Raw genomic sequence first — 25,069 nt, forward strand, 5'->3', positions numbered from 1 at the left:
CCCCTGTGTCACTGCACTGAGGGTGCTGTGGGACACAAATGAAAAGATGCCTATGGAGTTGTCTAAAACTCCATAATCAAAGAACACAAGAGTTAAACACATTCAAAATACATGAGAGAGTGGGAAAAAAGGCTTGTTTTCTCTCCAGGTAAAAAAAATCAAGTCCTCAAAATCCATCAAAGTTGGGGGTCTCTAAGGTGAAGGGAATTGGCACATTTATGAGAATTCTTCCTAACAGGCGAGCTGTCTTACTGTTTTTAAAGTGTGGCTTATCATTGAGAGACTCTTTATTAAGACTTGCCTTTTCATGATTCGGTTTTTCAGTTCATGTGATGATTTTATCTGTTTGCTGTTTTTATGGATATTGTGATGCTAATTGTTTTTTATGGTATGCTATGTCCTACCGAAATAAACTTCTTTTCATGAGGAAAAGGTTGGTAACACAATTGAGAACTATGAAAATCTGATACAATTTTCAGAAGAAAAAACGGTTTGACTTGAAAAACAAACTTGTCCTTGTTGAAGGTTGTAAACGGTAGTTTACAAGAGAATGCCTGCAACTCGCTTTACTTTACTTTTACTTTATAACATTTGTATAGAGCAGCCATGGACCCTAGGGCGTGAGGGCGCTACACGACAAAGAACACATAATAGAAATCAAAGGATTCATAATTGAGCACCAGAAGGAGAGACTAAAATCATCAGGTAAAAGTCTATGAATAAATTAATTAAAAAGGTGAGTCTTCAACCTTTTCTTAAAAATCTCAGGTGACTCAATGCATTTCATATCTAATGGGAGAGCATTCCAAACCTTAGACCCAATGGAGCAAAAGGCTGAGTTGGCCACCTTAACTGTTCGGCATTTCAGCACAAATAACAGATGTTGGTTATTTGATCTTAGGGCTCTAGTATTAGTTCTCATAGTGAGAATCTGTTGTAAGTAGTCGGGTATGTTGCCTAGTCTGCATTTTTGTATTAGGGTTAGAGTCCTAAACAAAATTCTGGACTCTCCAGGCAGCCAATGGAGAGCATGTCTTGCGGTCGTGACATGATCTCTACGTTTGAGTTTCATGACAATTCTGACCCCCCCCCCGTTTTGGCACACTTGAAATTTGTTACGATCAGTCTTGTTTAGTCCCATTAAAAGACTTGAGCAATAGTCAATTTTGGACCCTATTATCGCTATAGCAATGGTCTCTGCATTATCTTGTGATATGAGGGGCCTTAGATGAGCTAGTAGTTTAATATAAAATGCGCATGAAGATACCATACTGCTAACATGTTGCTTCATGGTCAGACGTTGGTCGAAAGTCACACCCACTGTTTTCACTTTTTTAGCGGAGTGATGGTTTCTTCCCCCATCTGAAAGCTATCATAGCGTGGCCCAAGTTTATTTAATATGTGGGAGGATCCTATAACAAAGAGCTCAGTCTTCGTTCAGGGCCAGCTTGTTATGGACCATCCATGTTTCAATTATAGTGAAAACTTTTTTGATGGCAAGTTCATCTAAGCTATGCGAGCCTGACAGCGGGATTACACATTGAGTGTCAACTGAGTAGTTAGTAAATATTATGTTCTCATGGTCTAGCATAGCAAATAAGGGGGCTGTGAAGGTGTTGTAGAAGCAGGGGGAGGTGCAGGCTCCCTGTGGCACTCCGCAGGAAATCGTGGTGTGTTCAGACTCTGCCGTGCCGCAAAAAACCTTGCTGTCACGGTTGTTAAGAAAAGATGGAACCCACTTAGATGCAAGGGGGGAGAAGTTTGCGACTTCGTGCCACCTGGTGGTCATGATATTGTGATACACCAGATTGAACGCCACGGAAAGATCAAGCAGCATGAGTAGTGATGCCTCGTTGTGGTCCATGCGGGACATTAGCTTAGACTTGAGTTCCAGAAAAGCGGTCTCTGTTCCAAAACCAACCCGGAACCCAGACTGGTGATGCTTTAGAATGGGATATTTCTTTAGGTGGTCTGCGATTTGTATATAGGCCACATGATCAAGAAATTAGAGTAAAAACAAGGTGTTAATAATAGGCTGATAGTTATTTGTCATGTCAACTGAGAGGCCAGGTTTTTTTTAGAATGGGCATTACCCAGGCCTTCTTAAGATCTTGGGGGACAATGCCAGAGGTTATAGATGCATTGATGAATTTACAAATTGAAGTGATTAGGGTAGGAGAGCATGTTATGATCAACCTGGTAGTATGGATATCATTCTTGCATTTGGTAGGCTTAAGATGTTTGATGATAATTTCTAATTCTTCTTCCGTAACAGGAGAGAAGTTAAAAATAGGAATACGCAGAGATCTTTGAAAAGACCAGTCTGAGGACTTAGTCTCATTACATTTTAGGTTGCTGCTTTTTTCCATAATGTTTTCCTTAATAGTATTCAATTTTTTAAGCATGGCTTGTTGGATTACATTGCACCATGAAACATTATCTGTAATGGATCTCTCAGGGATCGAGTGATTGGTCCTTTCTTGTTCTTTCAAAATACAAAAAAGTTCTTTTGTATTGTGTTGGGCATTTTGGATCCTTTTGTTAAAAATGTTTAACTTGGCCTCAATGACAGCCTTTTTATTGGTAGAGGCAGTGGCTTTATATTTACTCAGGAGCAGGGGTGTACTACATGTCTTCCATACGTGGTAAGATTTAAGGGTTAGCGACTTCAGAGATTGTAGTTCCGGTGTAAACCAGGGGTTACATTTAAGATCAGGCTTTGCTGTCTTCTTCTTAATAGGGGCCAAGATGTTAGCTTTGATTTCTAAGTTAGCAGAAATCAGTTTACTGCGGGCTGATGTAAACACGACTAATAAGATGGTCTTAAAAGTCAGCCGTCTCAATGGGCACGAATGGAGCAGCTCAAACGGAGCGCACATAAGAATTAGTAATACGAGTTTCAGATCCCAAACTGGAACTTGAAAAGGTAAAGGGGGGGGAATACATTTGTGAGCCCTTTTAGAAATTGTATGACTAGTAGTTACTTGGGGGCGCTGTTGCGCGCATGCAAGATGACCGCCTGATTGCTGAGCTCCTCTCCGGCGAAAATCCTTATGAAATAATATCCTTTCTCGGAGCCACCCAGTACACCCACACAACTTGTAAATGCTGTTTAAACCTTAGAGGACCTCCTGGGAAAAATGTTGCTTAAAATCAGAGCGGCCTGCCCGAGATGACGAGCTAACAAGGTACAGCATACCTTGACGAGAGAGGACCCGTGGGCGAGATCCACACTGTGATCACTGGAGACCACTGCCTCAGTGACTCTGCTGGGCCACGGAGGGGGCGGAGCCAGCATTCCCACTTGGTGTGCACGGGGAGTCTCTGTCCACCTTCCCACAAGCGGATTGACTACCGGACATTTGCTGGCACTGAGACGTGAGCTGCAGCCAGGAGGGTGCCCGAGTGCCTTAGACAGACATGGGAAAGAGCGGACAGCTGGCGCACGACAAACCTGTGTGCTGACCTCTTTGCGGGCTTGGACCGGGGCGGCGATAGGGCCGCCTGCTGCCTGTGCCTCCCGCGCCCTGAAACCCGCACCGGAACGGGCCAAATATAACCACTACAGCTGAACGCCTGCCTTGTGTGAAGGTGCTAAACATCAATCCGCAGAGCAGACTCGCGATGGATCAAAGACGACGGGCAGTGGGTCAGAGGCACGAACAACGTACTTAATGCACGAGCCATAACATGGGGCGGGGGACGCCTGATGCTATTTGCCATACCGGCAGCAACAAATAAGATAAGTGTGCCCCTATCACTGGCCCGCTCACTTACAGCATGTACTGCAACATTCACCATCTCCCCCCCCGGCCCATCCCGGACAAGGAGGCTGCGCTTTTGAGACTGGGAATTGTGCGCCCCGCTGGGTTGGACTGACGGTCCCCGACACTGGGCTGTCTGCGGTGGTGAACCCCATCAGGAAATAAAGCCCCTGTAGTCGGCCTAAGCCTGTTGTTCCCTACTACGGCGACCTGAGCTCGCCCCCGTCCATGAATCCGATCAACGGGTGGGTACACTACGGAAGCATATGGGACATCAAGACACTGAATTTACACATTCCTAATGGTCTGACTTGCTATATGCACTGTGATCTAGGCGACCATTGCCCTGGTGATGGGTAGCTGCACCTGTGGTGTATAGCGCGGTTCACCCCACGAGGAAGGAAAAGTGTAGAAATGCGTGAGAGAATACAGTCCATTCTATAGGATATGTGGGCTCCACATGCTATGAAATGCCTGGTCGTCAAGTCAGCAAGCAAACTCATGTTAATCTAAACACTCTACACAGTCCTAAACGGGAAGCCCCTTGTGTGGGCTCGAAACAAAGCTACCTGTGAATTTATCACACAGAAATGTTAGGAATGTTAAATGTTTAAAATCAAAGAGTTATGTTACATCTAACACAGCTGATATAGCAGATGTGTTTTGGTGCTCAGGGAACAGACCTTTTTTCTTTGGCCCCTTTGACTGGCCAGTTATCTTGCTCTACCAAAGGAGGAGTAGTAACAAAAAGGACCTACCCCTCCAAGTAGGTCCACTGGGATGTGACGGATGTGGCTGTCTGATAGCGGCGCCAAGTGATTTAGCTGACGCTTTCAAGGTCTGCAGCATCTCCAGGCTCTCGTCAGCCTTGCTGCCAAACAGCTGAGTGCTGTCAAAGGGCTTGTTGAGGAACCTGGACTGCACGTCTGGTGCAAATCCATACTTCAACCACGCAAACCTGCGTATCACTGTGCTAGCCGCCATGGCTCTGCTGAGGTTTTCTGCAGAGCCCGATCCGGACTGAAGAAACTCACACATGGCCTCCTTTCCGATTCTTACAATATTCAGGAAGCCGTCTCTTTCTTCCCCTTCGGGAATGTGCTTAGCCGCCATGTATATGCAGTCCCACAGGGTGAACGTAAATTTTGCACCGGTGCAAGTGGCATTTGCAGATTTTAGAGCCATGCTCCTGACAGAGAACACGTTCTTCGCCATTGTGTCCAAACGCTTGTCGTCCCATCTGGCGGTATGGTTGGATATGCAGCCTGCTTAGATTTTGATGTCCCCATCTGAACTACCAGGTTTTCTGGTGTAGGATGTTTTGACAAGTAGTCTGAGTCATTACTTGAGGGCCAGTATTTCTTAGTGAGGTTTTTATTTACTGCTGGACTTGTTTCAGGTGCCCCCCAATTTGCCTTTACCCTCTTCTTCAGGGCTACATGAAAAGGAAGTACAGGGTCCTTCTGAGGTCCCTTATCCAGTATATCTGTCAGGTCGTCAGGTCTGTCAGGTCATCTTGTTCACATGGAGGAGCAGGTCTCAACGGTTCTCGAGGGGCTTCCGGCTTGTGTCCCGGGCTCGAGGGCACGCAGGATTTTGCATTAGCGCTTTCCTTGTTGGATTTTGATGGCACGACAGGAGCGTGGCTTTTCGTTTTCTCCATCGAGGGGGTCTGGCCGCCTCCTCGAAGATTTTCAGCATTTCTTGCCTGAACACCTCCCATTCAGCAGGAGTTGCCGACTTGCTTGGGCAGGCTATCTTTCTCTCAGGTGAGAAATCGGAGGAAGTGGAGGGTGAACTATGGCACCTCTTCTTCATCTTTCTAGATGAAGTAGAAAAATGGTGTGAACTACCTCCTGGATCGTGAGCGTTTTTTGGATCTCTTCCTTCGAGGAGAGTCACCTCTCGACTCACAGAACGAGCGCCTTTTCAATGGTATCATCAAGAGAGATTTTGTAGGGGCCCTACCCACTGCTAACTTCCCCTTTGGCTCTTTCAAAGCCTTGCCTGTCATACACTGTCCAGATCCACATTCTGCCGTCTTGTGCTCCACACCAGGTCACCACAGACCCACTCTATGAGGCTCTGTGAGAGACATCTTGGCACTGTAGTAATGACATTTTTTTACCCGGTCTACAGGGTTGATGGGGTCGATGATGTGGCCATCTCTCGATTTATGTCGCAGTTTCAGAGGAAACCGAAGCACACTGTAATTCTCAAAGCGTTAGCTATCACTGAAAAACAAAACTGAAGCTAACGGGCGCTGCGCCAGCTATACGTCGACCGTGAGATATCGAGTCGACCGTATCGACGCACAGCACCATCTGCCAGAAAAAAAATCAGAAGCAGCTAAAGCTGGAAGGAAAGATATCTAAAGATGAAGAATACGTGGGAAGACACAATCCATTTGAAGGGCCACCTCAGCATTTACTCCTGATTGAGGTAGTTCCATGTAGCTATATGTTTTTTCACATACGTTATAGAGCAGAACACACACATGCAATTCCCTAGTGTAGAAACGTTACAGTATCTGGGGTCAATATGAAAGTGCTATATATCAGCATAGTTGCCGCTGGAAAATCCCAATTCTGTTTCACTTATGAATCATAATCTAATAATGAGGGTGCATATGTCAACTCTGTGAATTTCATGCACATCATGAATTTGGTCAAATGTGCTGTTTGGTTTATTGTCCATGGATAGTGTTTATTATTTCAGAACTCATTTTTAACTCATTTTTGGAATTGTCAGTCATCTAAACATTTGTATGATCAGGTCACTGTTCTATAACTCACTGTGTGTTACATCAATTCTCACAGAAATGTGAGCGTGGATGACCTAATAGAGAGGTAACAAGCAAAACTGATTTCAAAGCCTGATGGTTCATAGGAACCACAATATACTATATGCATTTTATCCTGAAGCCTCCCTTACAGCATTTAGGATTTCTTGCACTGCTTGCTACTATAAAGGCACCGCTTTACCAGAACTAAGAGGTGGCGAGTAGGAATTGGGTTGCGGAGATCAAAATGCTCAAAACAGGGTTGCATCATACATCTGATTTAGCCTTGTTCCTCATACCTTTTGACAATTACTAATTCCTCCAGATCCCTCCTCCCACCATGTCGAACACATGCATCTAAAACATCTATTGGGTACCATGACGTTTTAACAAAGTAAATTGCTTTGTGGAAATTACTTCAACAGTTTACTTCTAAATGTATTTTATTTTAGGGGGATCCTCCCAAACCCTCTTTCCCCCTTGACTATAGCCCCTACCCCAAGCCCCTGGCCACCCCCACCTTTTATCCCTTATCCCACAACCACAAAATAAATGTCAAAGTTAACTGTCAATGTCATTTTCACAAAGTAAATTTACCTCGTGCAAACAACTTGAGACCCTCTAATGCATAGGGATACAGTTTGATGGGTGTTTGTTATAATACAAGAGTCAATTGTTTTGCTATATTCTGAATGAGGAATTGTATTCAACATTATTTCTTTTTCTGATGCTGTGTTATGTGATAGAGTAAATAAAGAAAACAGTTTGTTTGAACTTTTTCACCTGAATACCAATTATTTTAAGCACAAATATCTTAAGATCTCCCAAGAGGAGACAAGCTTCCATAAACCTTTATTATGAGATATATTTCAAGATGCTTACGGAACATATTCCAGATCCACTTGGAGCATTTCAGCAATGAAAGGATTTACTGGCTGATTAAGTTCTGCACAGACATCCAAATAGCGCAGCTTCAAAGGGCTTGTCATGACTTTCCTTCAAAAAGAAAAAAAAAGATCGGATGACATAAAAGCATGTCCCAAATTAGATTTGTCTCCTTAAATTTCATATAGTAAGTACAGATGTGAGGTGAAGTTTGTGATGTAAGCAATTTTCCCCAGAGAGGCAGTATTAGAAAAGTATTAGAAAAATGCAATCTCAGTGCAACTAATCAGAAAAAACAGACATCCGTTAAGTGCATACAGGTTGGCATTCATATCCAAATTCTTAACATCTGAAAGCCTCCAAAAAGAAAATAATGATATGATATATGATAGTTTATTTATATAGTGCCTATACACATTGGTCCTCATTACAAGTTTGTTGGTTCGGAATTAACGGTGCCGGTAGAACACCCGGACCGGCAAACTACGATTTCTGCAGGCGGGTGCCATCCCACCCGCCAGGTCGGACCTGTTAGGCGGAACGGCACCCGCCCGCAGAGATGCATGGAAACATCGGCACCATTAAGACATGGTGCCGGTGTTTCAGCGGTCCCCATTCCTCTGGAGTCCAATGGAACTCCACGGGAATGGGGATTTGCAGGATTTACCGGACCTGTACTGCCCCGGTAATTCCGGCAAGTCCGGCACCAGTAATTCACTACGGGTCCGGCATCAGCCTGCCGGTTTTAACGGCACGGCTACTGCCGGACTCGTTATGAGCCCCAATGTGTTTCAAAGCGCTTCAAGGCAAAGGAGGGAACAAGGGAAAATACAATGATATTCTTACAGGCCATGAACAGTAAGGATGTGAAATGAACTATCTTACTCGGCCTGACGACATTTCAGATAGTGCAAGAGCTAAGACATAGATAGGAAAGGGAGGGGGAGAGTGGGAAGGAAATGGAAACAGACAGGCGACTCCTGTACTAGGCCTGACAAAATATTTGGTAGAACCGGAGAAAACAAAAGGTGAGGGGGAGGGGTGCAGAAAGGGAGGGGAGGAACAAAACAAGCGACTATCGTACTAGGCCTAACAGCATTTCAGATAGTGCTGGAGGGGGGTGTGGAACAAGTAAAGGGAGAGGGGAGGAGACAGACGAGGTTGCTATCATACTAGGTCCAGGGACAATTTTGATAGAGTAAGTGCACAGAAGAAAGTAAGGGGAGGAGGGGAGGAGATAGGAAAAGGGAGAAGGGGAGAGTGTGAGAGGACAGAGAGTAAGCAGTCAAAAAGTGTGGAGAAGCAAGAGGGGAGGGCGAAGAAGTCACTAACAAACGCTTTCTCTCTGTATCTATACCCAACTGTGATTCCATTCCATTTCAACAGGTGGTACAAAATGCAAACCATAGCATATTGTACACGCCTTCCAATTCTGATAATCATTCCACCTTACCTATACAATACCAGGCAACACAACATCAATGCAGATGGGAAAAAAAAAATAACTGCAACCTTATTACTTTTACACACGTACACGTGTCGTGGGGCAACAAAACGTTCACCAATAGCCGTAATGTAACACACAAGCGACCAGGTCAGGTCACTACACTTCGTACATTAGAAAGCATGTACAATCTTTAAAACAGTTCTAAAGGAATTTGTTTCCTTTCATGAAGCACAGGCCCAAAAATCTCCTTCCCCAAAGGCACTAAAGTCCATAAAATGGCCCTGACACCCACGTAAGAGCACCCATTGCACACAGAGTCTGCCAACATACACCGTTGATTTGTAACTCACTGCACATATAAATAGTAGATAGGGGCCATAAATGTACATATTGTGTCAGCTGTACATTCAGTGCACGCACCATGTACAGCGTACCAACATGTCTCCATGTACGTAAAGAGAAGTTCTACGTAAGTGGAGTACTTAGCATTGGAAATGCACAATCAAATGGTAACACATTGCCGCCTTAATCCTGTCTTTATAATTCTATGGTGGCTGGAAATGGAAACCTGTCATACCTCTCTATCAACAGGGGAAAGGTTCAGTGTAAAATAGGCTTCAGTGCAAAGCATGAATTGTGCCAAATGTACAGGCTCTATACAATTCAAAAACAAAACCCATATTCGAGTATCACATTGTTGGCATGCATAGCTGCATAATGTTGCAGTGGGTGTGGCAAAGGCCTACGGCCTTTGCCCATACACCCAAGAGCCTAGGCCTTGGGCACACTCACTGCAACGTTATGCAGCCATGCATGCGAACATGTGGCCAGGTACCAGAACCCACAAACGTAATGCAGCCACTGGCGTCCTACCCAAACCCTGCACCATAATACAGAAATGCATACAAACATGTAGGTAGGTAGGAAAATCCACAAACCTAACACAGCCTCCAGCACCCCTACCCATTTCCACTCACATAGTATTTTTGTACTGCCAACCAAACCATAAAATCTTCAGATCATTGCCCATGCACACAGCACTTTATTAGGTACACACACCCGATACAGCATAATCTGCGCAATAGCCACAACCCAACCACATAACACATGCACTGGAACCCTACGCACTTTTATAAACACAATATTCCAACACATCACTCAGTGGACACACTGCAGGACTGTGGACTTCATCATGTCCAGCAATGGACGCAAAACTGTAGGATGGAACAAACATCACCACACCCATTCAACCAACAATATATACAATGGTGACACACTACACATACGAGGCAACAATGTGAAACCTACTTGCAACTAGTGCACGAGGAAGGTGTACGTAACTGCAGTATTTTGCATCGGAAAATCCACGATGACATGGTAACATGTTGCCGCCTGCATTTGTTTTTGTAGCCGCATGGTGGCAGGAAATGCAACCCGGCCATACCTCTCTATCAACAGGGGTAGAGCTCATTGTAAAATAGGCTTCAGTGGAATGCATGATTTGCACCAAATGTAGACCTTCTAAGCAATTCGAAAAGAAAATCCATATAGCAGTATCAGAGGGTTCCAAGCATGGCTGCATAATGTTGCGGTGGGTGTGGCCAAGGCCCAGGCTCTTGGGTGCATGGTCTACAGCCTTTGGCCATGCACCCAAGAGCCCAGGCCTTGGCCACACGCACCGCAACATTATGCAGCCATGCATGCCAACATGTGGCCAGGTACTTGCACCCACAAATGTTATACAGCCACCAGCACTCCTACGGCCTACAGCCTTTGGCCATGCACCCAAGCACCTACACCTTGGCCACACCCACGGCAATGTTATACAGCTATGCATGTGGCCAGGTACCAACCCACAAACTTAACACAGCCACCAGCACTGCTACCCAACCTCCACACCATAATACTGCCATACATTTAAACATGTAGGTGGTTAGCAAAACCCACAAACATAACACAACCTCCAGCACCTCTACCCACTTCCACTCATAGTATTTTTCTACTGCCAACTAAACCACAAAATCTTCAGACCGTTTCCCCTGCTCCCAGCAGTCTATTAAGTACACAGAACCAATACATCATAGTACAATAATCAGTAGTATGCGCAATGGCCACAATATCGGAAATTCACCATCACATGTCCAGCCATACTTTGCAGGTGCTAGGGGCTTACCATACACAAGCCTAGTACACCCTATGCCAAAATGCTCATGTCATGTGCAATCCACTCCTTATCTTCAATTGAGTCTGCCAGCACTCACCACACAAACAGGTCGCCTCAGGACGTATTGTGCCGTAACGAAGGCTGCCTGCAGTCACCATGCAAGCTAGTCATTTGAGGAGTTCCCCGCAAATTGGCACAGTACACACGGATACACTCCCCCTCCCATCCCCTCTTCCCACCACCATATGCCGGAATGCATGTTTTCCAGTCCCTTCCGGCGCTGCATTATCCTTGGCTACAGCATGGCGACGTTACCCAAACTTTTGATGCACATCACGTTTCCCTCCAGCCAACCACCAGACGTGTCCAATGTCCGCCAACATCATGCCACACTCCAGCCCTATCAGACCTTTGACCGCAGAGCAAACAGAGAAATAGGAGCCAGATATCACACATTTTTTCACACGTACATTTACCCGCTTTTAAAAGAAGTACAGGATTAATTATCACCAAATTCACAAAAGCATGCTTTCTGACCCAAGGCCCCGCTCCAGCTGCAAATTTGGTGAAAATCCATCCAGCCGTTTGGCCTGTAGGCCTGCGCAAAGTTTTTCTCCATTCAGTGTATAGAAAAAAAAAAAGTTTGGGACCCCCCCTATAACTTTCACCCCCCTCCACAAACGTCACCCAACTTTCGCCATATAGTTTTTTTGCAAAGTTTTATACAAATTCATACAGGGACAGCAGAGTTGTAAGCCGCCCAAAAAGAGATGAGCAACTTAACAATAACTACATGCCCGCTACCGCGGGCTGTGTAATGTGGAGGAAATAAATAAAAATCTATATAATTCCTCTGCCGAGCCCTTGTCCGCTTTCAACCCAGAAAGTACTTCAGCCCTAAATAGCTGTACAGGTTTCAGCACTAATGGAACCTCAAAGCGCCTGAAATTTGACAGTTCCAGTACTGACACAATGCACTGCTCTGCCAAAGCAGCTCACCTAGCTTCTTCTGATCTGCAGAACTCCCGGTTAGGTGAGCGTCACATTTGAACTGGGCCATAAAATTGTCTCAGGCACCAATGAAAAAGTAGCCCACAGTTGCAATGGCTCTTCTATCTTTTTTTGTGCCAGACTTTTCAATATTACCCAAGTGCCCGTTTTTGATCAAATGTGATGCAACTTGTGCAGTTTGCACAGTATTTACTCAGAAAAAATGGGCAACTACTAGCTACACAGCTATCGAAAAATCGAGCTATTGTTTTTGTATTGGTTTGCAAAATAATCGAAAAACCTGTACATTTCCAAACCAATGGCAGAAAGTATCTACATTTGTCGGTAGCCACTTTTACAGTGCAAAGTTGCTAAGGGGCCGTGATGTCCCCTAAATGCAGTGAGAACGTCGCCAAGTTTGCAACACTGCCCACCACACCCAGATACCTGACTGACCAATCCGTTAGCCTCCACAGTCCCATTGCCATGCCTACCATCCTGAAAAACCCCGGATGAGGCACGTGCATTCCTGCAAATACAGGGCTATCCGCAGTGGTCGAAGTGAGCGGGAGCGGTGCTCCTCTGCTTTTTAAAATGAAGTTTTACAGCTCCTATACTTTTATTTTAAAAAGAAACCGTTCTGGAACGGTTTCGTTTTAAAATAACAGTGTAGGAAGAAGTTGAAACTTGCATTTTCAGTGCACTGCACTGAACATTCCCTTAAACAGCAGGCAAATGTGTTTTGGGGTTTGTATTGTTTGTGGGAGGGGGCAGGGCAATGTGGTTTGTGGGGAGCGGGGCTGGCTAGCAGGGAACATAGTTCCACTACTTCTTTTCTTACACTTCGACCACTGGCTATCCGAAGACATATCGTACTGTATACGAGCGTGGGGGAACACATTTCAACCAGGGTAGCAGATTTCGTCTGTAGTGGTGGCTCTGAAAAGGGCCTTTTTTTTAGTTATCAGGTAATATTATCCCCATATAAATGGTCGCTGTATATAATATCGCCGGGAAAAGGTTGTGGCAATATTATATGTGTGACCATATATATATATAGGGACATGGGCAGCAAAAATAAAAAAATAAAAAGGGTTTGGGGATTGCGGGGGTGTCCCCCACATGTTCCATGCAATAATCTCCCCACAAAAAAACTGACATTTTTCGGCAACATTTTTGCATGCCGATATTTTTGAAGGGACATTATTACATGGAACCCTTTTTTATATAGGTACTTGCAAGCAAACACCTTTTTTTTTCTTTTTTGGGGGGATTTTCCTTTGCTTCTCTTTACATTCAAATTCCTAGAGGAAGCTCTTCAAAGATTCCTGTAGATTGTAAAACAAAATTCCATTTCCAATGGTGGTCAAAGCATGGAAAAAGTACACATTTCTAGGATTAAGGATGTTATTGTCACAGTAGAACATCCCAGCTGCACACAAAAATTCAAACATGCTTCTGTTACTTAGACAACTTCCGACCCTTGGCTGCAGACAAAATACATTCAAATAATCCCATACTCTTCTTGGTGGTATACATGAAAAAAGGACTGTGCCAGTGGGGAAAATCCGCTTCACTGCTTTCAGGAACTTCTTGAGGTGACACAGCAAATGTTTACAAGGCATGTAACCGAAATGCAAGGCCCATAGTGCACAACAACGAGAACAGTTGCGACAGTGGGCAAATGTCTGCAAAGTGCAACCACAGTGCTGAAGCTGCACACACACACACACACACCCCACCACAAAGCCTCCACTCCTTCCACATCGAAATTTTCAGCAATGCTTCTTTCCAGGGCATACCTGTGCAGATCTTGCACAAAGGCATCACCCACAAGCAATACGGTGTGTGTCGCGACCTCTGCCATCCTCACTACACAGAGCAATGAAAAAAAGTGTTACCACCCCTTCCAGTGAGGCACACCCTCGCCACATGATTGGATAATCCCCACAGTCCCATTTTCATGCCCAGCATGCTGACAAGTTCAGGCTGTGGCACGTGCGCTTCCCCAACTACTGTGTGGATGGCGCCCTAGTAAACCTGCGGCAGTGCTTCTTCCCTTCCACTGCTCTTTTGACAGCACTCCCTCATAGGGTACTGTTAAATAGTTACACACGCATCCACCAATCACATCCAAGACCTTGGCATATAACAATATTATTTCTACGCAACACGCTATATGTCCCGTAAACCACTCACAGTACTGTCTAGTGTGATCGTAAAGCACCTGCAGTAGAAACTTCTGTAAAAGTATGCAAAATGTATGCATCCAGATTAATGCACATAGCCACCCACCACCAGAAAGGACAGGTATCAATATATTGTATACAGTACTTTTGCACATTTGGCATAAGTGCCTCTAAGCTACTCAGGAAACATACGCTCATTTCTCCCATCACCTAAAATCAAATACCACTTGCAATGGTATGGGTTTTCAAATGCTTCATTTACCCATATCAACTATTGCAATATCCAAATAGTTAATCTCCTCTTTTCTTCTGGCAATTGTACAGCTGTTGTCCGCACTAACGTATCTCGTATAACATTCGTAAAATGGTTGCAGCAAAGGAGCACCTTATGCACCCTACAGATCCAAACCAACTACATACATTGCAGGCATGAGAACAGGGTGTCTGCCACTTATCTTGCACACTGCCCACAGTATGACATTACGTATAAAAGCAGAAAAAGTTATCTGTGCATCCACAACACTAGCAATCGTAAATGTGCATGCACAAACCCAACAAGTGAAATTATTTCTCCACTCATGGAGAAAGCATATATACGCAGAAAAGATAATTACATTTCACATATGATAACATTTTCATTTCCAAGCTCAACACCTTTCCGAAACTTTTTCTCACCCTTCTACAACTACAAGTAACCCATTTGCAAATTAAATACTCGTACAGCAGTGCACATACTTGCTAAACTGAACATCTTACAACACACTCACAAGTGAAGCTGTTGCCCCCTCACCAACAGTACTAATGCTGCCCAGTTCCCATTCATATACAAATCTATCCCAGTACACATACACACTAAGTCTTCCTGCCAACACATCCCCTGACCCTTTTAAGTACTGTAGTCTCCAAATGCACTCAGTATGCCATTAAGAAACATATTGTCTTACTATATTCTTTCACAGTTGCCGTAAGCACCTCTGTTCTGAAAGGCAGTGGCGTTTCACCTTGAAAATGCAACCTGGAGTAAACATCAATGTGTAACAGTCGGCACACCTCTATCAAGTCATTGCAGCAGTTCCTCGACCACCATATAAAAGGCAACGAGAAAGGACAATTAATATACTACAAACTCTTAACTCCTGTCCAGTGCAGAAATACACAGGAGTACCAGGACATTTGGTAAGCTGCATTTCTGAACCTCCTTGCAAAAGAACCTTCCACCATATGAAATTGTTAGCAACACACTATTGTAGTGTAAAAAAAAATGTGTTTATAAAGTCTAAGGAAACAGTACTTAAACACAAAACTACTTGCTCCATTCAAATTTTGCAATACAAGTGGTGTACATTACTATGCAAATGTAGCAATCAATGATGTATTACACATGCCAGCAATTTTTTAAAACAGTTCTGTAAACGGTTCTCACCACTTGTGTTTACAAATGGTACTCCTGCAGAAAAGTGGTGCAAACAATCCTACAAACAGGTATAGAATATCAGGATTAAGACAGGAATTGGACTACTGTGCTAGAACGGTAAGGCCACGTTAGACAAGGGGGTGCACCGAAAGTTCTCATGTACTTAGTACAAATATAGGGAAACAAAATCATACCCATACATGAAATCTTTGAGACTTCCTACGTGTGGCAACATACATGCACTCTCTGCAATCATGTCATTCCAGAACAAGACCTGAACGAACGCTTTCTCTATGTATCTATGCCTAATTGAGATTCCATGGCATTTAGCAAGTGGCAAAAAATGCAAACCATACCATATTGTGTAGGCCTTGCAATTCCGGTATTTGTTCCACCTTACATATACAATCACATAGGCAATACGTAATAAGAATACTTTCAACATGTAATGCAGATGGAAACAAAAATAACTGCACGCTTACAACCGTCACACAATGACAGGTACCACTTCCCAACAAAACCTTCTCACCAATGGCCATAATCCACCCCACAGGCAATGCAACCAGTTCAGTTCACTATAAAGCAGACATTGGAAATCAAGTACAATCAATAAAGGAGTTGTAAAGTAATGTGTTTCCTTTCATGAACAAATGGGCCTGAAATGTCCTTGCTGAAAGGCACTACAGTACTTAAGATGGCCATACCACCCACATATGCGCAGCCATCGCGCACACACAGTCAGCCAACCAACACCGTTCAGTCGTAAGACTCTACACATAGAGATAGGGCCCGTAAATGTACATTTATATACTGTAGCAGCTGTACATTAATTGCATTATGTGTAAGGTAGTAGCTTCTCTCCATGTAGGTAAAAGTAAGTTCTACGTAACCGCAAGTATATGTGGGTGGCTGTGTACATTTTGCATATTTTAAATGTGTGATGCATAACAACTCCTTTCATGTTGCAATAGCTTACTGCACTGCTTAAACTAAGGGTCTCTTCAGGGGCTAACCACAGCAAACGCAAGTAGTGGCATATTGCTCCCTAATGTGGAACAAGTACTGTAACCTACGCCATATAGAAGTGCACGCTTAACAGCTCACTTCTACTGCTCTAGCAAGTCTAAAATATCCTTCACAACCATTCAGTAAAGGTGACCACCCTCGGAGAGATGCACAGTTGTAACTGTGGACGAAGCAGCAACGTATCGTTATAACAACTTACCCAAAGGAGCGAAGGTGAAAATAAATAACTGCATAAACGTACTTGTGGCGTCCATATACCAGTATAACATTGTTGGCATGCATGGCTGCATTAGATGCACCCAAGAGCCTAGGCCTTGGCCACATCCACTGCAGCGTAATGTAGCTATGCATGCCAGCATGCGGCCAGGTACCACAACCCAGAAACATAACAGACACCAGCAGTCCTACCCAACCCACACAACATAATGCAGCCATGCATGCAAGCATGTAACCAGGTACCAGAACCCACAAACATAACACAGCCTCTGGCACCCCTACCGACTTCCATTCACATAGCATATTAGTACTTCCAACCAAACCACAAAATCTTCACAACATTGCCCCTGGCCCCAACACTCTATTGACTACAAAGAACCACTGCAGCATAATACAGTTCAGTACTGGGTAATCTGCAAAATGGCGACAACCCAACCACATAAACCATCCACAGAAACCCTATACACTTCTATAAACACAGTATTTGAACACTTCACCAAGTGGACACACTGCAGGACTGTTCACTCCACGATCTCCAGCCGTGCACCCAAAACTGGAGATTGTGCTAACAATCACCACACCCATGCAACCAACAATGTGTACAATGCTAACAAACCACACACTCAAGGCAACAATGTGAAACGTACTTGCAACCAATGGACATACCTTTCAGTGCAACGCCTGCACCCATGCATCCAAGGCCTGCCGCCATGCATCCAAGACACTAGGAGCTTACCACACACAAAGCATACTACACCCTATGTAAAAATGCTCATGTCATGTGCTATGCACTTGCCATCTGCAATTGACCCTGCCAGTAGGAGCAAAAGACTACCCGCATTCACCACAAAAGGTACTCGCCTAAGGACATACCCGCAAATTGCTGCAGAACGCATGGATACCGCTGCCACACCACCGTCTTCTTCCACCTAATGAAATATATCACATGATTCACTTCTCACTCCCCCACCCTTTCAATCCCCTCTTCCAACCACCAGATGCCGCAAAGCATGTATTGCAGCCCCTTTCGGTGCCGCACTGTCCTAGGATAAAACATGGTGGCATTACCGAAAATTATGACGCACACCACGCTTCCCTCCAGCCACCCACCGGGCGCGTCCAATGTCCGCCGACATCACGCCACACTCCAGCCCAATCAGACTTGTGACCGTGGAGCGAACAGGGAAATGGGACTCGGAGCGGAGCCAGATATCACAAATTTTTTGAGACGTACATTTCACCTAATTTATCAAAGTACAGGACTGATTATCCCAAAATGTACAAAAGCACGCTTTTGGGACCAAGCCGCCGCTCCTGCCCCAAATTTCTTGGAAATCCATCCAACGGTTTTTGACCTGTACGCGTGCGCAAATGTTTTGTCCATTCAGGCTATGGAGAAAAAAAAATGTGGGACCAGTCTAACTTTGGCCCCCTGGACGAAGACACTCCAAACTTCCCAAAATGCACAGCGGCCCGTATACTTTTTCTGCAAAGCTTGGTGAGGATTCGTCCACGGGGAACGAAGTTAAGCCGCCCAAAAAGTGCTCTTCCTATGAGTTGAGCAACTTAACCTTACAAACTGATCAACTTTGCTCATATCTGAAAGTAACACGTCTGGACCATGAACTGAAAACACCGGAGCTGACTACACTATAATTAGTCAAACATAGATGTTTGAAAAATAGCACTGAAAGCCTATCAATACCTACACATGTGCATACAGACTACCAATACTGAAATTTGCATCAGACACAACATTGCATTATAATATATATGCGAGCGGGCAGCATTTGTCACTGTATGAAATATGATTAGAAATTGTGAAATGGCAAAACCAATAATCAATGAAGACTTAGTAATATCATAGAATGCTTAGTGATGCCTAGGAACCACCTCCTGGGAGAAAAGGCAGGGGATTTAGTGCTACAGGCTAGCAGCATTTACTACCGGAAAGGTACTACTTAACCAAAGGTGAGAGCTAGATGCTACAATTTATAGCTGCTATATGCATTCCCTGGTTCTGCCCTAGCCTTCTTCCAAGTGTTTCTTTCCAAACACACACACAAAACGCAATGTCATTTTTGTGGTTGTGATATCACATACATTAAAATCCTCTTGTCAGAGGTTTTTATGGATGTTACAACATAAGACTACAGTCGAGAAATGAGAGTGATTTGCCATATTCTTATTAGGGAAAATAGTCCAAAACATTGTTTTGTTTCTTGACCCTACGTTATGCTATAGGGAGAAAAACCTACCATGTCTGATTAATCATTTTTATGAGACACAATATAAACTAAACTGATTTCATATGCATATATCTTAAAATCTCTCAAAAGGAGAAGTTTTTTCATTAAATATTACTATCAGAAGTATTCCAAGAACCTTACGGAATTGATTCTTGAGCCAACTGCAGCATTTTAGCCCTTAACAAATGCTTTTTCTGGTTTTGTGCTGCACATATCCCCAAATAGTCCATCTTCACACGGCTTGGCATGGCTTTCCTCCAAATAAGAAACAAACAGAATGTATTAAAAACATGTGCTAAATTCTTAAACTCTATATGGGAAAAAAGATGAAAGAAAGTTTGATAAGGGGAACAGTGGAACCGAGAGAGGCAAAGTTGGCCCGCAGCAATGTCCTCCACAATTTGTGTGAGAAAAATCATGATTTTGACAGTGCTTCAGTTAATCTTTTGGGAGTTGATGTCAGGCAATCACCATGCTAAAAGACTTGGAGAAAATTAATTCCATGACAAACAACTGGAAGCCAATTTTTGAGTTAAATGATGTGTGGAATTCTTCAACTGGAAGTCATATTTGAAACACTGTGCAGTCTATGTAAGTCTTTGGTTTTTTATGGACTTGAAAATATCCAAAAATGCTTTAACTGAAGCACTGGATTTTGGTAAAGGCATCTGTGCATGTGTGAAAATGCCCACTCAGTTCATCTCATCTGATGCAACATGCACAATTTGGTGAACAGAACCTACATTGTCAAATCTTAAATACTGACACTCCTCTGCAAAAACACTAACATCATAGTTACTTTGTGAATTATAGTATGGTGAATCTGTGAAAAACAAAAAAAGAGCATTTATCAAATGCTTACCTAAACCTCTCTCCTTGTAGCCCGATTCATGATAAACTGTGTAGATCACGGAGATGAAATCGACCCCGAGGAAGCCTGACAAAGGCCCTGAAAGTGATGCTAGAGCCTGGGGATCCAACCTGAGCTGACTGTAACCCGATTCTTCCTTCAGGTTGCTATTGTTATCTCTCCAAATGTAATTTATGGAATCCTTATTCACAGGGACGATATTTTATGTTTCCTAAAACAGGGAAAGCCCTACCTTTCATCCTTGTTCTTTTCTCAGGGGATTGGCAGTGTAAATTACGCACTTATGTTTTTTGAGCTTTTTTTGCATTGCAATTTTAAAGTTGAATTTTAAAACATGTTAAAACCCTTTACTAGCTAACTACATCTGCCAGTATTATCTGTGAATAAGACAATGATATAATTTGTTAGGTAGATGGCTGCTAAAGTTTCAAGTGAGGCATTCCACTTTTAAATTTGTTAATAAAGCAAATAATATATCAAATGTTCTTGTTGCAAGTGCCCCGAAAATGAACCAATAGAGATGGATGTTTTTAACAGTTTATGTACTTAGAAACAATCCCTGATAGCAACACTTTATACATAGACAAAAAACAGCTAAGCTTTCTGCACTTTAATTAGTAAAACCTTGATGTCTGACAAACTGCCTAACACAGCCTATCAGTAAAACACACATTTACTTGTACATTTAAACGCTTATCTGCACTTCAAGCACATGATTTAATTGTATATTCAAAGTGGCTTGTGTTGCCAGTTGCAATATAGAATACCAGACTTTCTGCAGCAATGCAAAATCTGCCACCCCATCACTCTCCTACATACATGGGCCTCATCCTAGGTGTTACAGATGCATTGCAACACTGATTGGCACATGGGCAATTAATCTATGCATGCTCTTAAATGCCAGGTCTACCCACTGAATACTCAAATTTTGCGCTCAAACAGACTACATGCAAGACAACTAACCTACATACCCAGAGGCTCTGAACACCCATGCCCGCAGACAGCCAACAACAGAACACTTCACCTCTACAACCAATTTACATAACAAAGCCTGGTTAAGGCATCTGCAGCATTTGACTTGGTTGAGCCTGGTTGTGCCGCCCGCAGATCAAAGCACATAACAATCACAGCATAAGAGACTGAAGGGTCCGTAAGGCAGCGTATCGCAACTTTTCCTTCCCATTGCCTTGACGCTCGTTTCTTCTCTTCCTTTTTCCTTTTGTCTTCATCCTCGTTCTTCCCCTTCTCCGCTCCTGTGCTGTTTTGCCCTTCATTCCTTGTTACCTTTCAATTCCGTGCCTTCCACTCATGCGCTGCTCCAGCCTCCTAAGTCATCAGTTCTTGGATAGTTCTGTCAACTCCTGGAGGACTGCCTACTTAACAACACGCAGAGTTTTTTTTTTCCTGAAAGGGTTTTTCCCCCTTTTCAGGGCTACCCTGAGGTAAAGCCACCCTTGCCTTCCTGTGTCTCCAGGAGGAAGGGTGGCTTCCTGACAGGACAGGCCCTAGCTCTTCCCTGAGAAGAAATCCCAGAACGAGGTTTGCTGATGGTACTCTTGTTCAGAGGAGATTTGCCTAGCATGTTGGTGCTGACTGCCCTTATGGATGGGACAATGACTGATATGAAAATGGATATTTCTCCTCTGTGAAGGGTGCAGCGAGATAGAAACTTTATTGTAGACCCTCCTGAGTGGAAGAAATTCCATAAAATAGGGTATTTGACCCATGTTCTTTCTCAGTGGAGGGGCTCCCACACTCCTTTGTAGTCTCTTAGCTAGACCGGATTAAGGGACTTCTTTAAGATCTATCCTGGGTGTACCCAGGACAGTGCCTGTGGAAGCCTTGAGGTGCGAGTTAGGGATGACATTGTTGGCTACCCACTGGATGATTGGTTGTTGCAAGTTTTATGCCAAGCTCATCTGGGCTCAGACAGATACAAATTCTTTATTGGGTAAATTGGCAAGGGGGTCTGAGAATCGTTGTAAAAACGCCCTCTATTGCGATCTGGAATCCTCAGTGAAAACTCACCTCAATACTTTTGGTTTAGTGAATCCTTGTTATGAAAGCTCTACTTCATTTATACAATCAATAAAGGTAAAAACGAAGGTGTGCAACCGTACAAACAATATTGCAAAACTCAGAAAAAAAAAGGAGCAATATGTGGAATTTTCTACCCAGAGTTTCACGGCAGACCATTTGTGAAGGTATTTGGTTAAATCTTGTCTGGTGCATCTAAGACTTTTTATCACGTATCTACACTTTGGTATCCTGCCTATCCTTGAGTATATAGGAGCATGACAGAGCGCTGAGAGTAAAGCGCGACTGTTCCGCCTGTGTGGCAATAGGATTGAGTTCCATTGACATATTTTAGTAGAATGTCAGGCTTTGCAGGAACAATATTGGAGGGGATACAGCAAATTGCTGTCTGGTCCAGAAGGGTGGTCTACTGATGAATTCTGGAGGAAGCCCTGATAATCACGACAGCCGCATACCACGTATGGCAGTTTGTGCTCTCAAAATCGAACACATAGGAGATACAACTGTGTGGCCCAGGTGGTTTCCTCACACTGGTTTTCGTTAGAAATCATCCTGTTGCATTGGAATATTGGATGTGGACTAAGACATTATGATTTTATTTGTTTAAAGTTTTTTAAGAAATGTAAATTACTGTGAATCTAATGGTGGGTAAAATGAATTAGGGTGTTGAAACCTATGTGTGTAACATGATGATGGGGGTTTTGTGTGTCCCAGGTCAGCGCTTTTTCCTACCTTTCTGATCAAAGGATGGCTTTCCCTGTGCCTTCTAGTTTTCTCTGGATTGTCTATCTTTTTCATACTCTGCACGATATCTTGGTATCATTTTGTATCCCTGCCTCTCGTTATCTCTCCACATTTCGTTTGCTTGTTCCTGCCATAATCAACTTTTTGACATACACCCAATACGTCTTTTTCTTACTTTCTCAACAACAAACATTCTTATTTTCACTCTAATTCTTTTCTCAACTTGATTTTTGCTCTTTCCTTCTTCTTGGCATTCCTGCCTATTTTCTCAATACTCTGAACTCGATTTTCGATTCTGCTTTTCGACTTTTATTTCAATGTATACTTCATTCTTCTATCTCATCATTTTGAACTTCCGTTTGTGGACAGCACCTTTTTTGGTGCTGCAGAGGGAGCCTGATTTGCAAATTGTCTTTCCACTTTGTAATGGCTTGGCAGGCTAAACAAACAATGGTCATCAACCCTCAGTTTCTGAAGCATGGCAAGTTAACTGCTGTGTATAAAGAGAGAAGCAGTGTCCATGGAAGAGTAGAGAAAGCAGGAACTGAGGGGAGGCGAAGAAGAAATGGACAATCAAAATATCAGGAACCTCTGAGCTCCTGGTTGGCCGTACTGGTGAGAGAGAGAAAGAGGTCCAGGCATGGGAAGCAATAGGGACAGGTGTAGAGTAATTCTGAAGATGTTATATTTTCTGGCACAGGAATTCTGATGGAAAGGTTACTGGTAAAGGAACAGCTTTACAATGTATGATATAGCTAATATGTGTCTGCTATGAATCCACTGGTGCGACTGAGCACACAATTTTCTATTGGGATATGAATGTCTTTATAGGCATGGAAGAAAAATGCTGCTGGGTATGGTAGCAGATGACAAGCTATTGGATTATTTCAATAGTGTCCCTTCAGAACGGTCTATAACGCCTTTGGCTTTTGGGACTAGAAATTGTGGAAATTTAGCTGTAACACATGAGCCTTGGCTCTTTTACTTGAAACCTTCCTTGAGGAGGTTCACCCATGTGTCCCTCTTATTATAGAGAGTGGATCCCTTACTGCACTTGCTTGTTCGGGGATTGGGGGATTATTCACACCTCATATTATGTATGTACAATATCACAAGTGTGTGATGTGCACGCTTTTGCAAATGCACAAGTAATTTAGGAATGCTTGGCTAGCACTGCACACTAACATGAATGCTCTCCTTCAGCCAATTGTAAGAGGGATCCTGTGTAAATTGTGTTTCTGCAACCAACATTACAAAAATATATCTATGTTTTGCTGTCACCCGATTATGCCCTGGTCTACAAACCACAAACACATACACATTCACATCAATATCAATTTTGTGGGTGTGATATCAACAGAATTCTAGTCTACTGGGATGCGTTTTGAGGATTGTATGGCCAAACACAACACAACAAAAGTCCCTTTACCATCTCATGACATTTTGTTTTCTGAGACTAGGAGCCTAATTCAAAGAAGTGTTTTATAATGGCAAACCCCCATTGGAAAGCACTCTGTGAATAAGGGCCTATGGTATTTGATAGTGTGAGAAATCACATCTTAGGGGTTCAACCTTTTTATGTAAAGCTCTATAGATTGTGTATGCAAATAATGTATGATTTCGCAAGAAGAGATATTTTTCGATAAAACATTACTATCAAAAATACTTAAAGATCCTTACAGGGCAGTTTCTCGAGCAACTTGCACCGTCTCTGTCATAGAGTGACTGATCTGTTCGTTTTGTGTTGGGCAAACGTCCACAATGCTATGATTCGAAATGCTTGGCATGGTTTTCCTCCAAAAAAGAAAAAAAATGATTTATTAAACAATCTGCCCTAGCCTTCAACTTTATATAGGATGTAATGATGAAAGAAGTAAGTTACAATTGAAATAACAGACTTAAGAAAGGCAACTTTGGGTAAGAGTAAATGTTTGTTTTGCTTCCAAAATGTGTGGATGGAAAATAACGTACATGGTAAAGAGATAGATACCTGCAAAGTTGTACACTCAGTTAATGTGGTCGAATGAGAACAAAAAGGGGCTCCAACCACAGATATAGTTCTTGACACTAACCTAATGTCGGGGTGTCTGCAAGATTCTATAATAAAAGCGGGGTTACTAGTCAGCCTTTGCTGAAACATGGGGACCAAACAATTGGCCAATAAATTCCTTCTATTTTGTGTTTTATAAATATTGAACAACTTGCTGACAGAAATGTAAAGAACCCAATTCTTTTCTTTCTTCTTTCCTTTTTTCATTGTGCTCAAATGTTTCTTGCACCTTTAGAGGATA

General features: G+C 43.2%; 1 protein-coding gene across 8 annotated transcripts in view; it reads right to left on the reverse strand.

Annotated features, from left to right (window-relative positions):
* LRRC34 (leucine rich repeat containing 34) overlaps positions 1-25,069 on the reverse strand; it is a 397,826-nt gene that overhangs the window by 251,186 nt on the left and 121,571 nt on the right. For 5 of the 8 annotated variants that reach the window (XM_069618532.1, XM_069618534.1, XM_069618529.1 and 2 more), the window contains exons 4-6: positions 24,459-24,572; positions 19,268-19,381; positions 7,429-7,542 (exon numbers count right to left, since the gene is read on the reverse strand). In XM_069618532.1, coding sequence (XP_069474633.1) covers positions 7,429-7,542; positions 19,268-19,381; positions 24,459-24,572 — 342 coding nt within the window. The remainder of the gene's footprint in view (positions 1-7,428; positions 7,543-19,267; positions 19,382-24,458; positions 24,573-25,069) is intronic. The other 3 variants (XM_069618536.1, XM_069618535.1, XM_069618533.1) reach the window with 2 other exon arrangements.

Source organism: Ambystoma mexicanum, chromosome 10, assembly GCF_040938575.1.
Source record: "Ambystoma mexicanum isolate Mex_15411 chromosome 10, UKY_AmexF1_1, whole genome shotgun sequence".
Classification (NCBI taxonomy): domain Eukaryota; kingdom Metazoa; phylum Chordata; class Amphibia; order Caudata; family Ambystomatidae; genus Ambystoma; species Ambystoma mexicanum.